General features: G+C 29.3%; 1 protein-coding gene across 2 annotated transcripts; it reads left to right on the top strand.

The window, feature by feature from the left end:
* Positions 1-8,509: 8,509 nt before the first annotated feature.
* On the top strand, positions 8,510-16,422 carry LOC8285121 (chloride channel protein CLC-f). Of its 2 annotated transcripts, XM_002529155.4 has the most exons (9): positions 8,513-9,142; positions 9,608-10,010; positions 11,591-11,785; positions 12,749-13,203; positions 13,320-13,424; positions 14,182-14,412; positions 14,545-14,754; positions 15,109-15,341; positions 16,005-16,422. In XM_002529155.4, the coding sequence occupies exons 1-9, from the start codon at positions 8,726-8,728 to the stop codon at positions 16,084-16,086; spliced, it is 2,331 nt and encodes a 776-aa protein (XP_002529201.1). In that variant the 5' UTR covers positions 8,513-8,725; the 3' UTR covers positions 16,087-16,422. The 2 variants fall into 2 exon arrangements, with proteins under 2 accessions (XP_048232146.1, XP_002529201.1); XM_048376189.1 differs by lacking the exon at positions 16,005-16,422 and having other exon boundaries at positions 8,510-9,142; positions 14,545-14,824; positions 15,109-15,286.
* Positions 16,423-17,789: the final 1,367 nt, after the last annotated feature.

The following is a 17,789-nucleotide window of genomic DNA, read 5'->3' as shown; positions in this document are numbered from 1 at the left end:
ACATTTCGCAAATATAAATTAAAATGTAACTTTCATTCTTTACTTCCTTAATTTTCTCACTTTTTTTCCATATCACAAGAACATGCTTTATTCTTTTAGGATATGCTTAACGTCCCTGCTAATTTCTTTTTGTTTTTCACTTGTGTTTCTTCTTCCCATTTTATAATAAAAAATTAATATAACTTTTCTGAAAACTCGTTAACTTTCTTTACATCTCCTTACTTTCTCATTTATTACATGTTAATAATCCTTAAAGATAATTAAATTGACTCCTAGCTAGTGGGTTGAAAAGTTAAACTGAGTCAGGAATCCGGCAATGAGACGGAGTCCACAAATTACAAAATTTTTGAATAAAAATTTATGGGCTTTTTCATTGAGTTTGACCAAATTACAGAGATTGAGCCAGTGTTAAATTTAGGCGTAAACAACCGAATAAACTCAAATTTAATTTTGGTTAATTGGAAGAGAAGGAAAAATGTCAAAATTAAGGGTATAATGCGTGAACATTGAATCTTAAATTAGCTACTTGGGAATTGGGTATAGCTAAGTACATAACTTGCCTTGGAAAAGTTTTCTAGATGTGGAATTTGCTGCCCCTATCGAACATCCAGAATTATACTGCATTACAATATTTATGTGCTTGATGAAGAAAAGTTCTAAATTTCCTTTTTCAATAGAAATTAATGTTGATGGGGAAATGGAGGATTGATCAGTTTTTAGGCACAATATGGAGAATCTACAAACATATATATACTAACTTTTTTACGAAAATGTGACTCATATATTCTTTAAATTCATATCACATTATATATATTTATATATATATATATATATATATATATATATATATATATATATATATATATAAATTGACTAATAAATTAATAGACAAACATTTAATTATTATAATTATAAACTTAGCATGGAAATTCAAAGTAGTTGATATACATTATGAATTTTGCTTTTTATTTTTATTTATTTAAAATAATTATACATTTTGGTAATTTATAATAAAATTATTTTTGTACATGACTTATTTTTTATTAAAAAATTATTTTTTCTTAAACGTAGCATATTAATATTATATATGAAATTAATTTATATAAATATTAATCAATAACTTATCATCATTATTATTATGAAATAGTTTTTTTTTAATTCTTTACTTATTCTACTTAAATCAGAATAATATATCTTATAGGTAGGCCAAATTTTGGTAATTTACTAGAAACTTATTTTTAAGTAGTAAATAATTTATTTTCAAAATAAATAATATTTCTTATAATAAAAACAATATATTAATTGTAACAACATTTAGTTATAATGTAACACGAGCTTTTAATGAATTTATCTACTCAATTCTTCCTTTTATATATATATATATATATATATATATAACTTATTTTATTGAAATCTAGCAATTTTATTGAGGTGTCAGATGATATAAAATCAACCTCATTAATATACAAACTAATTTATTAATTCTAATAAATAACTATCAAATTTTAAAATTAAACTTCTATTAAGTTAAAAGAATTTCATTAAACTACTTTAAATTATTATTATTATTATTATTATTATGTCTCGTATAATTTTCATATATAAAGGCCGAGTTCATAGATAATTTATATAAATCTCCTAAACAATAAAATTTACATAAAAAATAACAATTCTTGCAAATAAATCAATAAATAATATAAAATTTTATCGGATATTTTTATATCACAAATAATGAATTCAAGAAAATTACAACATAAGTAAGTGTGTGTGTGCGCGTACACACACTTGGACATGCATGAAACACAAAATCTCCTATGCGATTTTGATATCTGTAATTCAGAATTTGATTAATTCCTGTGGTTCTAACTAATAATGGAGCGTCGTTTTCAGCGCAGTGTTGGATTAGCGTAACCCATGCAGATTTCTCTCTCTCTTTTTTTTTTTTTTCAAAGATACTTACTTTCAAAACTCAAAGCATTTCCACTAAGAGTTTGCATAGGATCGAAAATGACATCTAACGGTGCCTCTTGCCCACCCACTACACAACAACATAACTTCCTGCCTCTACTCTCTAATCACATGTTTTAGGGTTCTAATTCTATAAAACTAGATTAAAAGAAAAAAAAAAACTATTTAGGGTAATATGCTTCACGTCTGTACACCGTAATAAATAATTAAGTTCGGTTTTATAATGTTTTTCACGTTGATTTTGTTATATTTTGTTTAGAACAACATAATTGGAATTGACTAAATATGATTCAGTTGAGTTCAATGCTTGTTTCGTTGTGAACTTTTCAAATGCATTCATAAATTGGAATCTTTTTTTTTTTTTCTTTTTTGATGATATTTTCTCTCTTGATATTATTGAAAATATTTCTTAATTGTATCATTGTGACCATCTTTTCAATAAATAAACAAATAAAATGCCTCTACTCAAGCTTTGGTGATGAATATTCTCGAAACCAAAAAAAGAAAAAGAAAAAAGCTTTGGTGATGAAGATTTCAAACATGAAAAACTTTTAGTATGTGATTCTTATGGTAGGCAGAAGCACATGCAAGAAGAAGAAGCAAAAGTTGTAAGCTAATTAGGCAAAGCCTATATGGCATAGCCCTTGATAAAAATGGCGTTGGTGGTGGTGCATGGCACTAGTGGCACGCACAATTTAGTGGCACTTAGGTTTTGCATAAAATTCTTGTCCAATCTAACTATATTTTTCTACCTATATGTAAATAACATCAAATCCTTATTTATTAATTTTAAATAATTAAATATATGTCAACTATTGAATGATAAATATTTATGTCGATCCTATTTTATTGAGATGTATCCACCTAGTGTAAGTAAAAACTAGTCTGATTTAGAAGATTAGTCTATGTTGCTTTATAATCCATGTTAATTTTGATACAATTACTTTGAATTAGGTGATAAAATATTACCTCAAGAATTTTAACATAGTTGCATACTCAAGGCTCGAACTTGAGACCTTAATTATGTTAGAAAATACTCTTATCATTTTATCTACATGCTCTTAGATTATGTGTGCCTTTTTTTTTAAAAGAATAATCTTGCTTAGGCTTAGTGTATGTTTTCATTAGTACATCAAACCAATAGAAGATTGACACAAATTCATTAGTTTTAAATGATGAAGCATGTGTCAATCATCCAATACCAAAGTTTAAAACAATTATACATACGTGTGACTCTCCTATTAATTGCGGTATATACATCAAATTTAGGTAAGATTTTTTTAATTCATAAATAAGAAAAAAAAAAATTTCCTATGTATTCCTACCTACACACTAAAGCGATAGATGAATGACATGTATCATTAATTTTAAATAATGAAATATATGTCAATCATCCAATATTAAAGTGTAAAATACTTATACATATATTACTTTTCTTTTAATTATGGTGTATACACCAAGCCTAGGTAAGAACCTCCTATAAAAAAAATGAATTATAACTTAATATCTTACTCTGGTTGAGATATACACCTACTATCAAATTTAACTTTTAATTATATTTTTATGTAAATTTTTACTCGGTATTCAAAATTAGTTTGACTAATTTAGAGCATATACTGAACATAATCATTACGGATAATAAAATACTGTCTCAAGAGTTTGACAAGTGAGATAACTTCTTTTATGAAATTAAGAAATTAGTAACCTTATCCTTCTTCTTTTGGTTAATGAGTTTATAGTATATTGGAGTTAGAATTTAAAATTGAGTTATTCAAACACAAATTCATGTGTGAGAATATCAAAAAAAAAAAAAAAAAAGAAAGAAAAGAAGAAAATGCATTCTTTATAAACCAAACAAGAATATAGAATTCCATCTCTAAAATGTAAATCTATCCCTAATTGCGACTCCAATCAAATACAAACTTCTCCATAATCGATCCTTATAGTATTTGACTCATGGAGCTATGTTTGGTTGGAAAGATCAATAAAAAGTAAGAATGGGTGTTGAGATAATTTTGATTTAGTATTATTAGAGATATTCTAGTTGTTCCCCATTAGGAGGTGAATAAGGTAATTATTAGAGATATCCAAACAATGGTACTAATTCAGCTTCTTTCATCATGGGTGGAATGGATCATCTCCTATAAAAACCAATTCCAATAAATTATAAATTATGAGGTCATCATAGAATAGAAAAAGAAAACATGAAGAAGAATTTAGAAAAGAAAAAAAAAAGGGATTGGAAAATGGTGAACCAAAACATTAATGACTGATTCTGCCAGCTTTCAAGCCGGGAACTGGTAGCCTAGGCTTCATCCTGGGCCAAGGGCCCTATCCGGCCCGGCCTGCAAGAAAAATAAGGAGGGTTCGGACACAGGTGGCATTTCTACATCAATTTTATTTCGTAAATAATCAAATAAAATAAATTAGTTCAAACTAGAGCTGGTTTAAAATTGAATTTAATTTTTTTATTCAGAAAAGAAGATAACTAAATTTCGTTCTAAAATCTTTTCTAATAAGATCTGTGTAATGGACTCCATTTTTGTTAAACAACCGAATATAAATATTTTTAAAAATTACATAAAATACTGAATTTTTAAAAATAATATCATTTATATGAGGATCACTTTTTTCTTTTTGAATTTACAGAAGTCATTTTAACCTTTTCAAAAAATACTTATAACTTTCGTTTACGGGATTATATAAAGTGAAGTTTTATTCTTTTTTTTTTTTCTAAATTTTTTTATTATTATTTTCTTCTACTCGTCGCTATTTTTTTTATTTTTTTGATATCCTTTTTCTCTCTCTCTCCCGAATGTGTATGCAAAAAGCATAAGAAAAATGGACGTAGAAATAACTATGATATCTTTCTTATACATATAACAGCTTTTTATGTTTATTTGATGAAGTTCATATTCTTAAGTGTATGGGCGTTGGAGGGATGAGAGTCTATTCAAGTTGTTCCAACTTTTAGTACCGAAAAATATAGAGTTTTTAAAAGCATTAAAGAGGGATAGATATTCTCATGTTTATTCTAAGTAAATAAGACAAATATATTTTGTAATTAGATTTAAGATACAATAAGTGTTTAACTCTCTTGCTAATATGAATTTTTATATTTCCAACTAAATTTGTGAGTCTCTGATTTATTGATTAATAGTAGAAAAAATATATTGAATTCTTTTAATTTGTTATTGATTATGTTTTCAGAAAATGTTGAGTTTTAGGAATTTGATAAAAGGTGTAATGATTTACTATTTTAGTATTAGAAAATATAAAAAAATACATAATTACAAATAATATTTGAATACGTGCTTATAGTGTTTGATAAATTTTCTGAATAATATATATTTTATTTTACTTTTGGTTATGGTTTAATGAGTATGGTGAGGATGAATTTTCTATTTATATTCGAACTATATATATATAACACGCACGAAAGATACTATAATATTTTTTTAAGCAAGTTTAGGAAAATAGAGATTTGTTTGTAACTTTGTTACTTTGATATGTTATAAACTTTTATGTGTAATATTGTAAATATTATTATTCTTTTTTATTTCTATATTTAAAAGTATATAATGAAAAAAGAGAAGAAGAATAATAAATTGATAGGATGATCAAAGAAAGAGTAAGTGGATTATTATACAACTAGCAAAGAAAGAAAATCGTATGAAGCATTAAATCAAGACTTGTTATTACTCAAGTTAATTCATTTTTTTTTCTTGTAATGTTGTTACCTATGTGTAGACAAGTAATGAAATGACAATTTGAATTGGCTAATAAATTAAACTAAATGAGATTATGTTTTGCACTGACGATGTTTGATAATATACTTATTCTAAGAAATTGGCAAAAATTTTTAAATGGTGACAAAGTGTGCAGGTGTCTAGATACCAAAGGTATAAAGTGAAAACTAAAAAAAGATGTTTCAGATATTGTTTATATACTTTCATTTACTAAAATATATGAAATGTATATCATCTGCCGTAACTTTTACTTTTATTTTATTAAAGATATATACATAGTAAGTATATTATATAAAGAATATATATTAAAATAAATTGAATGTATTCCATAATATTGCATGAACAATAATATTATATCCATTGCTACTGAAAAAATAAATTTTAAATTAAAAATATGTTATACAAATTGAAATTTTAATTAAAAATTATCTAATATATAACTAGCATATACATTTTATATCCAATTTCTATAAAAAAAAATAAGTGTATTATATATATTATTTTCTAAGATTTTATCTTCTTATTTTTATAAATCTGTAATTTATATGAATTAAAATGGTTGTAGATACCAAATATATATTTAATATAATACCATATTTTGTTGAGCGTATACTATTTGTTGTTATTTTTGGCTTTCTTTGAAATGCAATATTTAAAGTATACTATTAATATATGCAACATATACTAAAATAAGAGTATTGTATATATTTTTTAGGAATTTATTTTTTATATTTTAAATATAATATATATATATATATATATATATATATATTAAATATTTTACATATCAAATATACACTTAATGTATTTCATATTTCTTCAAATAGATCCCATTTGCTTCTACTTTTTTTATTATATTATGTTTTAAGTGTATAATATGTTTAATAATTTCATAAGTATAGAATAATAAAATAATATTATAATGTAATGACATTTTTTTAATTTCTAATAATAAAACCTTAACTAAATCAATCAATTAAAATTGGTATCATATTCATTACTATTGAAATTAAAATCTATTGGTTAAGAAAATTAAAATTTTAATTAATGTATACCCAACATATACTTAACATATACTTTTTACTGTACATTTATTAGAAAGAGTTTTTTTCATAGTGATTTTCATATTTTTTAAAAATAAAATTGACTTATATGTAAAATAAATTATATTTTTAATAAATTAATAATAATATTAATTCGATTTATAACTTAACATTAATAATATTTTAAAAAAAGGCTCGAAATTTTGTCAACATATATCATATGTATATAAAAGTATACCATTTTTGTATTTATGGAAAAAAATATATACCATTTATCTAGATGTTACATTTACCTGCAATTTTGAGTTATGATATTCAAAATTCAACTCAAAATTCTTTAAACTACTACCAACATCCTGCAATAATATTGATTTATCAATTGTAACTCAATTTCAACTAAATAATAAAAAATCTACCTAAAAAAATAAAATTATTGTTACTTGATCTACCTTGAATGAAGAAAAATGAAACTCTTAGATCTAATCTTTTTGCCCTGAATAATTGATTTAGTTTTGAAATCATTGTAAAAAATAATATAGGTAGGCAAATGGAAAAAGAAGTATGAGACTATAGAATATTTGGCTAACATGAAAATGGAAAGATGGAGAAGCTTTTTTGAAAAGATGAAATGAGAGCATTGAGAGAGTTAGAAATAAAATTAATAAGGCGTCCATGTACTTTTGAAATAAAGTTTTTAATTTATAGTATTTTTTTTTAAAATTTTAACAGTAAAAGTAACATATTTAATATATTTTCAATATTTATGAAAAATTTCAATTCTTTTAAAGATCCATTTAGGCTGGACCCACTTCTATAAAAGTCAATATAAGAAATTAAAGAGTATTGTTATTTTCTTAAAACTAAGGAGTAGCTACTATTTATCACTTATTTTTAAGTTTAATTTATTATTTTTTATTATATTAAATATTTTTTATATTTTTATAATATCTACTATTGCTTCTTTTATTCCAAAGTCAATGTATCTAAACAATCAAATTCATAAATAAAGTTATAATTTAATTCTTGAAATTTTTATTAAATGTTAAACTCATTTATTTTTCTTTTAAATTGAAGTAAAATATTTATTTTTGACATAATTTATTTTTATCTGTAAAAAACATAAAAAATTAGATACTTTTAATTATAAATATATATTTTATTTAAATAACTTAAATTAATTATATAGTAATTTGATAGTGTTGTTGTAAATATATATATTTTTAAAATATTTAAATTATTAAAAACTATTTAAAAATTAGAATTAGTAAAAATAATTAACTATTTTTAATAAATATTAAAATTAATTTATTATAAAATTAACTATTATTCTTATTAAAATAATAATGTTACATTAACATAATTAAAGTTAATCTCAAAAGAGTTTCATACTTAATAAAAATTTAAGAATTAAATAATAATTTTTTTCACTAATTAATTTTTTAGTTGTATTAATTTTGAACTAGGAAAAGAATAGTTAATTTTATAAAAATATAAAAATAAAACAGAAAAAACCCGTATATTAAAATAAAAATTAAGATATAAATGGTAATTATTTATAAAATTAGTTCTTACTCCAAATAAAATTTCATTAATTTATTAATTTAACTCTTTACTTGTAGTGATTTTAGATGGTGGGTGTGGTAAATAGTTTTATAAAAATATAGGGGTTCTAATATTAATAAAAGAGGGACCAATTTGTATAGGACACCAAACTTCAAGGGATAAATAGTAATTAACCCAGATGAGAAAAGGAAAAGAAAACTGAGAGAAATGAAGCAAATTCCACCCATCTGTGTCACGCTGATATGATATCTGTGCAGAAAGGAAAGGAAGGAAATTATAAGAAAAGAAAAGAGAACAAATACCCCGCATCTCCTCTTTTGGTCTTTGTGATCTCAGTAGAAATTACTATGGCAATTGTCATAAGTTGTTAACAGAGAGAGAAAAGCAGAAGGAAGAAGAAAAATGAAAGGAGGAGAATACAGCGATGAAAATCTTCTATTGAGATCTCGAGACGACGTCAATGAAAACCACGATGTTATAGACGACAATGACGATTTAGAAGGTGGTCAACTTATAGCGACGGCAAACAGTCCAGGTAGTAGCGGAGGAGGAGCAGCCGGTGTGATTAAAGATCTCTTTCTTAAACATTTGGATCGAGGCTTATCTGGTCGCCGTCTTTCTAGTTTCAAGCGAATTGATTCTAGTAGAGATAGCCCTAAGCCTTCTCTTATTCATAATCATAATCTTAATCATAATCGTAATGATAATGATGATGATGATGTTCTCGCTGATAGTGCACCTCCAGAATGGGTTTTGCTTCTTATTGGTTGCCTTCTTGGTCTCGCTTCCGGTCTCTGCGTCGCTGCTTTTAATAAAGGGGTTAGTATTTTTTTCTTCAAAAAGAAAATCATTTTTGTCGTTGTTTTGATTTTCTACTGAGGTAAATTATTGATCTGGATCTGTGACTGTGAATTTACTTTTGTTTCTTGTTATCAATTTAATTTCATGTTCAGTAAGGCTAACTATAGCTACTATGAAATTATATGCTACTTCTGTTTAAGCACCTAATTTGTTCCTCTATGAAAATGCCTGCTACATGCATTTACTTTGGAAATGCTGTTGACTAATTTTGGAAAGGAATGAGAATTGCTTTCTATATCCTCTAATACTTACAGGTCTACTTTGTGGGTTTGCTCTATGTAGCTTTTTGATAAAACAATGTTGTAATATCTTCAACTGCAACTACTGATCTGTATTCTGAGTGATCATGAAGATTTTTTGATCTTCTATTTACTTCACGTTTATGGTTTTATGGGTTCTTAATAACATTTGATACTCATCTAGGTTCATGTAATACATGAATGGGCTTGGGCTGGAACTCCTACTGAAGGGGCTGCATGGCTTCGAATACAGAGACTGGCTGACACTTGGCATCGAATTCTTTTGATTCCAGTCACTGGGGGGGTTATTGTTGGAATGATGCATGGCTTAGTAGAAATATTAAATCAAATAAGGCAGACCAGTTCGTCCCAAAGACAAGGTATCGATATGGTTGCAGGAGTCTTCCCTACAATAAAGGCCATTCAGGCTGCTGTTGCTCTAGGCACTGGTTGCTCTTTGGGTCCTGAAGGGCCTAGTGTAGATATTGGAAAATCTTGTGCCAACGGAATGTTATTAATGATGGAAAACAACAGAGAAAGGGAGATCACTCTTGTTGCAGCTGGTGCGGCTGCTGGGATTGCCTCAGGTATCTATAATTTCCTTATGTTTCAATTATTCTTAGGTTATTAGTTTTCTATTTGACAGCTGCTATTTAGAGGCATGTGTTTCATTATGCTTTAATGTAAGTTACATGCTCTTTCATCTGTTCCTCATTTTTCATTAGCCAATATATACCTAGTGTCCAAGCACAACTTGTTGAGGGTGTTCCTTAATATTCATGTTTAGGATGAGTAATGATTGTAGGAGCTCTGTATTTCATAACAATTAGAGTTCATGGTGCATATCATCTTAATATGAGGCCAGGAGCTTCTCTGTCTTAGTCAAATGGAGATTAGTTATAGATGAATCTTGCATACCCATAAAATAACCACACTCATGTATAGAAAAGACTTAAGGGCATGTTACAATATATTTATGCATCACTTAAAAGAAAGATCTGAGTTTCTTCGAAAAGAAAAAGGAAGATAGGGTTGTCTCTCTTAGTCAAAAAGAAAAGTAATATTAGATGAAATTCCAAAGCATAACCCTTAAACTAATCAATTATATAGTGAAAGACTTGAGGTAGTGGTTGAAGTATAAATACATATGTCGAAGTTATATAATAACAAGAGTTTGAGTTGAAAAAGGGAAGAGCTGCTTTTTTGGAGACAATATCAGGATGTTAACGTGGAGGAAGAAGACACAACTGAACCAAGATTGTCTCAGACAAGTTATAGTTGCTAGAGATCCTTTTCTACTACCATTGCAGTTGTTAAAGCTGCATCTCAGGCGCAACATGCACGAGGCTCAACTCTATGTGCCTCATAGCCTTAGAGGTAAGCAACTTTAGTGAGGTGTGTGCCTCAGGGGTGGTGGTGAGGTGCAAAAAGGGCACGCTTTAGTGAAATTGGACCTAAATTTTTTATTTTACGTATAATGAGAATTGGGCCATTGATTGTAAGTTGGGCCTCATTAATGTTAGACCTTATTACTTCAAGAAATCAAAAGAATATTGAATGAGATTTTGTACAAGTCAAAGAGCATCTTCTTGAAAGAGGGCTAATTCTCCTCTTCCTGTTCTATGATCCGATTGACGTTCTTCAATCACTAACCACAATAACAGTTCTTCCTTTAGAGTGCCCTCTTGCATCCCGTGATATTTGATGCTAATCTGTTCAATTTGGTCTGGCTATGTAGTGTACTTAATTTCGGATTCATGTGATTGTTTTTGCTTTAACAACCAACATTAATCAACACTGTTAGCTACCTCAAGATTATTTAGGATTTTTTATCTGGCCACTAGTGTCCTAATACAGAATTTCTTTGCAGTATTCATCTAATTTCACACCATTGCTTCTGTGTGGGTTCTGTAGCTAATCTAATTCAGAATAATAGTGGTTCCTTCTGCTGTTTCTATTAAATCTTTTTTACTAGTGAAGTGTTTGGTAGGGTTCTTCAAACAAATAAGAAGTCAGCAAATGCATTTGAGTTCGTTCTATGGCTCCGGTAGTTGAGCTAAGCCAGAAAGAATGATGGTTCCTGCTTCTATTTCCATAAATCCTCTTCACCAGTGAGCTCTTTCTGGTTCATTCATTTTGTTGATCTGTTCCCTCTTCTCTCCTTCAGGTTTCAATGCAGCTGTTGCGGGCTGTTTCTTTGCCATTGAAACTGTTTTAAGGCCTCGCCGTGCTGAAAATTCGCCTCCATTTACAACTGCAATGATAATATTGGCTTCAGTTATATCTTCAACTGTATCAAATGTTTTACTTGGTACACAATCAGCTTTTACAGTGCCACCATATGATTTAAAATCCGCTGCTGGTATGATTTCTCACTTATTTGTTTCTATTCTTAGCTTCTGCATCTAACATATAAATATTTGCTTTCCCGGGTTTTATTGCATAAACATGTGTGATGCTAAACCCAGGGACAGAGGGGGACAACAATTTCCCCACTCCCCCACTAGTTTATTGCTCTCCACAAGCTTAGATGATTATACTCAATAAGCCGTAAACCTTGTAGATGACTTTCAGTGAGATTATAGGAAATAAATAGTGGTGCTAAATTTTTTAATTTCAATTTCATTTGTACCTTTAAGCTTTATAGCAATCTTATTTAAGGTAAATTGCTCTTTGTTAAACTTTTGCTTTAGAACAATTCCTGGTTTAAAACTACTTTATAACCATGATGTTAATTATTTTACATGAGTTATTCATCATACAGCATTACGTGATTAATTAATGATCTTTTGTTTGATTATAGAAGTATTAATTAGTAATCTTGCTTATAGGCTATTTTATATATGTGTATATATAAGACAAAGTTAAACAAGCCTTAATATGAATTAGTTTGGCCCCCAAAAAGAATTTTCTAGCTCCACCCGGCTGTAACTCCCCAGTGCTTCTTTAAATGTCATTATCTTATTTATTCAAGAATTAGGTTACTTTTAGCCCTTTGCGGGTTTATTACTTCACTTTGAGGCCATAGGCTTTCTCTTATGGATGTAAAGTAGGAATGATTGTATTTGCTTTGATGAAATCAATATGGATCTTGATGTACTTTTTGCATCACTGGAGATATCAATGAAAATATAATTCCTGTTCTTCCTTCTCTCTCTCTTGTTCCCACTTTGGACCCCCAAAATAAGAAAAGAAAATAACTCAGATTGTTGCTTGTGAAACCTGTCTAGCTAGAAATTTGGAAACGAGTGAAATAGACATCAATGCATCTGCTGGCTATTTTTTTCTAATCTTTTTTTTTTAATAATTGGCAATTGCTTTGCAGAATTACCCTTGTATCTGATATTGGGCATGTTATGTGGTGTTGTAAGTGTGGCGTTTACTCGCTTGGTCTCTTGGTTCATCAAGTCATTCGACTTTATCAAGGAAAAGTTTGGCCTTCCTGCTGTTGTTTGTCCTGCTTTAGGTGGTTTGGGAGCTGGGATAATTGCTCTCAGGTATCCTGGGATACTATACTGGGGTTTCACAAATGTTGAAGAGATTTTACATACTGGAAAAAGTGCTTCAGCTCCTGGAATCTGGTTGTTGACTCAACTAGCAGTAGCAAAAGTTGTGGCTACAGCTCTATGCAAAGGTTCAGGGCTTGTAGGTGGGCTTTATGCACCTAGTTTGATGATTGGCGCTGCTATTGGTGCTGTATTTGGGGGTTCAGCTGCAGAAGTTATCAATTCAGCTATTCCTGGAAATGCTGCTGTTGCTCAGCCACAGGCATATGCATTGGTGAAGTATTTTGCCTTCAAAACTACCGCAATCTATGATAATTATTCATCTCTGACTTCGTAAATCTACCTTTTGCTTTTCATTAAGTTGATTGAATTATATGTATTTTTATGTAGGTAGGAATGGCTGCTACATTAGCTTCAGTTTGTTCAGTGCCGTTGACATCAGTTCTGCTTCTGTTTGAGTTGACGAAAGATTACAGGATAATCCTTCCCCTCATGGTACTTTACCAGATTTAGCTCAAGTTTTTCTCATCTAATATCCATAGGCTGTAGATTCCAACAAAATAGGTCAAGTGTGCAGATGCTTCTGCTCTTTAGTTTGAATTTTCCAATCATATTCTGCTGTCCCTACTACATGCTTACCCTTGACCTTGATTAGCAATTGGGAGAAAATGGGTGGTTTTCTTGTCCAATCAAACGTATGCCATGTCATTATCCTGGATCCTTTTTTAAACAAAAGCAATTAGAGAAGGGTCATATGTAATGAATCTATATAGAGACTGCATCAATTGCACCTGTGGTACTTGACTTGGAATCAAAATCTTAATACCAATTTGCTATCATTTCTGTCTTCTGTTTTTGGTTTCTGTTTTTGAAATTCAAAATGTTTATTTTTGGAAAACAAGCAGAGAAAATTAGGAAAACCACTGTTTATGGTTTTTCTGTTTTAAGAACTAAATGACAAAATAAATATTTAATTATTGTTATCTGTTTTAAAATTGAAAAGGACCAAAATCCAAACATAACTTTGATGCCAAATGGCCGTTAGTTCTCTGCTTCTCTCATTATATATCCATAATGCTACAATTTTTTTAATTAATTGTAATTCAATTTGTAACAAGAGTTTGCTGCTGCTGCTGTTACTATTTCTTATTCTCTATTGAGGAAGCTTTTGTTTGTTTTATCCCATTTGACATCTGAAATTAGAACTCTTTTAATGTGGTGATACTGTCTTCCTTTTGAAATTTGCAAGTAGGGTGCTGTTGGATTAGCAATATGGGTTCCTTCTGTGACCAACCAGGCAAAGGAGACTGAAGCGTCTTCTACACGTACTCTGACACGGGGCTATTCTTCTCTTTCAAATTCTGAAGACAAAAATGAGATCTGGAGAAGAATTGATGATGGAGATGATCTAGAGCTTTCTGTCATAGAAAATGCTTCTGATCACGAAGCAATCAATGAAGATTTGCTTTTGGATGACTTGAAGGTTTGGGTTATTTCCCCCTTATCACTAATTGTATTATCTTTTGTTTTTCTCTTAATTTTTTCCTGGATTCATTGCACTAATGTTTTTTAGGTTTAATCTGTGCTAAATGTCTTTTCATGTTGCCAATTCCAGGTTTCTAGGGCCATGTCTAAAAACTTTGTAAAGGTTTTAGGGGCTTCAACACTGAAAGAAGCAGTTGACTGTATGCACGAGAGCAAGCAAAATTGTGTGCTTGTGGTGGATGATGAAGATTTACTGGAAGGAATACTAACGTATGGTGACTTTAGACGACTGTCTAATAAGTCTGATGAGGCTACCATAGGCGAGTCAGCAATTAAAGATGTAAGGATGGAGGTTAAATTCTTTATGATATATAACTTGAGTGCTACTGGACATGATTATATATGCACATGTAAGTTGTCACTTACAACTCTCCATTATACCAACTCTCCCTATTTCTTTCTGTTTGTTTTCCCTTCCACACGCCCAACTCATACAAGGTACGGGTGTCACCCACCCGTCCTACCAATTTAGACCTGTGGTATGTAATTATTGCAAATAAATGCTATATTTTGTTGAGATTAATATCTTGCTTCAGATTTACACAGCACATAATTATATATATTTTTGCTGCCTAAGCTTTTAATTTTTATTCTCATAAATAATGCGTATGTTGTTTATCAACGTTTACTTCAGGTAAATACATGTCTTGTTTCCTCGGTATGCACCAGAGGGATTAGCTACAGAGGTCAAGGTCGTGGACTGTTGACCTGCTATCCAGACACTGATTTAGCAATTGCCAAGGAATTAATGGAGGCCAAAGGGATCAAACAGTTGCCTGTAGTTAAGCGTGGTAGAGGCTCCTGGAAAGAAAGGAAGCGAAGAGTTGTCGCTATACTTCATTACGATTCAATTCGTAGCTGTCTCAGGTTCTTCTTGCTCCTATGGTCTTAAGTTAAAATTTTAAGATTCCTTTCCATAGTCAGTGCATGCTACTATTTGATTCCAAATGCGTACAATTTTAACTACTTTGCCTTATTCTTTAGAAGTACAGTTGTTGGTTTTTAGTTCTATTTCTTGGTGGTATGATGCTAGTCTTTATGGTCCCAGTCTCTTTTTCTTGTTCTTACATAACATGACAATTATCAAGTGAAGCAATAAAGTTGGTTGAATGTGTTGGAAGTCCTAACAAACTTCTTAATATTGGTATTACCAAATATTTTTTGCCCTTGTTGGAGGGAAGAGAAATAATTGTTCGCCCCAACATACATTGAGCTCAAATTTTTCACACTTGGGTTCCTCTTGCCTAGAAAGATTTTGATCCATATCTTCTCTCTCTTTCTCTCTCTCTCTCTCTCTCTCTCTCTCTCTCTTTGTAATACACTCTTGTACACATGCTCTGATTTTATTTTATATATATATAATTTTTTTTTTTCACTTTCATAGCATTTGGTTCAACATGGCACGCTAGATGATGTAAAATCTCTATTCTTTAACTAGTGTAATGTAGAGGAAGTTTAGGGGTTCACATTCTGAATTGATTTGCATTGTAGACTTTTTGGTTAGGTCTGAAAGTTCTTTTATCTTTGCAGAGAGGAGATAGCTCGCAGGAAGTCCATCTATCAGCATAGAAAAGACAGCAGTCTTAACAAGATGATAGAAAGTGGACATTAATATGTGATAAAGGGAAGTGCTTGTCGAATTTCAAACTCGTTTGGATCTCCCTTGTAAGGGAAAGGTCGAAAGAGAGATATCACGGCTTTTACAATTGTCTTCATCAACAGAATTAGATCACTTATATTCGTCCGGTAACCAGTATATAATCATTTTCTTGTTTTGAGGGTCCAGAAATGAAAATACCCTACAAAGGATTTTAGCAATTGTGTAAGATCAGTCAAGCAAAATGCATATTGTATATGTAATTTTTGTAGTTACATTTCAGTGTTAGTGGAAAAAGAAAAGGGAAAGAAGAGTTCGATAGTTGGATCCAAGTTGAGCTCTTTTTGTTGATGGTGGTGGTGTTTTTTTTTTTTTTTTTTTTTTTCTCTCTGGTCTTATTGTCCTGTTGTTTTACTGCATCTATGAAATCTTGCTCAAGCTCAGCATGATATGCTTGTTGTATATCAACAGGCATTTACAAATAAGACTGCTGCTTGATACCAGAGTTACCAGGCAAAAAAAGAAAAGAAATCATATAGCTTTGATAGTTGTAACTAGCACTAGCATGGGATTTGGTGTTAGCCTTAAGCCTCCGAAAAGCATGTTAGGGATGGGTTGAAAGCTTTAGCCATGACATCACTTATGTGTGCTTTCGATGGAGATTGAGGTCTGATTGCTCAGGCGACATGCTGAGATTGTTTCACTAGGTTGTGCATCATTAATGTCTACTACCACTTTGGATCAAATACATTACTTCACTCGGCCAAATATTATTTACCCATATGTTATCTGATAAAACTATTCAACTTGATGCATTGATTGATCGTGAATCTTTTTCCTTTTTGTATCTGAAGCACAGAATATATGAAATAAATTACCAAGTATTAGAACTTAAAATTTCAGATCATGTGACTTGTTTGCAGATAAAACCGGTTATCAACAGATTAAACTGAATATATTTTATTTGTAGTTTATATTTTGTCTTGTATGAGAACACTAATATCACTGGTTTTTATGCTTTAAATATAATTTTCGGGAAAGTGGAAGAAAAAAGAAAAACTGTAATAGAAGGAAAAGGCCTGTACTAGAAAGAAAAGTGGTACATTGCATATGCCCTTATACTACTTCCAATTTGTTCTTTTTGCTTACCCATGTGTGAAAAACGACTGTTATAGAAAATTATGTTAGTTTTCTTAAAGAAAGTTTTAAATCAAAACAGAAATAGAATTTTGTGTTTATTTATGGTCTTTTTCTTTCTAAAACAAAAATACAAAATTATTTTTTATGTTTTTAAAATTATAATTAAACTATAAAAATCTTTTAAAAATAAGTTTAATTACTTGTTTTTAAATATAAAAAATATTTCATTTATTTTAAATCTATCCTTTATATTTAAAATATTACTTAAATAAAAAATAAAAAATAAAAAAATTTCATTTTTTAAAAAATTAGAAAATAAAAATAGGAAAAAAATTCTTAACATATCATAAATTCCTACGGACTTGGATTTCAATTGGTTTGATTTTAGCTTTCAAAATCATTTAAAACTAGTTAATTTGGCCTGAATTAGTTCTAGTACCAAACCATCCATTATCAATTATTAGTGTTGATACTGCCACATTGATATTAGAAAAATATATTAAAAAATTTCGTGATAAAAAATTATAATTTTAATTTCAGCTAATTATAAATAGGACTAAATCCTCTATTACAATAAG

This window comes from Ricinus communis, chromosome 1, assembly GCF_019578655.1.
Source record: "Ricinus communis isolate WT05 ecotype wild-type chromosome 1, ASM1957865v1, whole genome shotgun sequence".
Lineage (NCBI taxonomy): Eukaryota > Viridiplantae > Streptophyta > Magnoliopsida > Malpighiales > Euphorbiaceae > Ricinus > Ricinus communis.
This window is presented reverse-complemented; position numbering and strand designations above follow the sequence as displayed.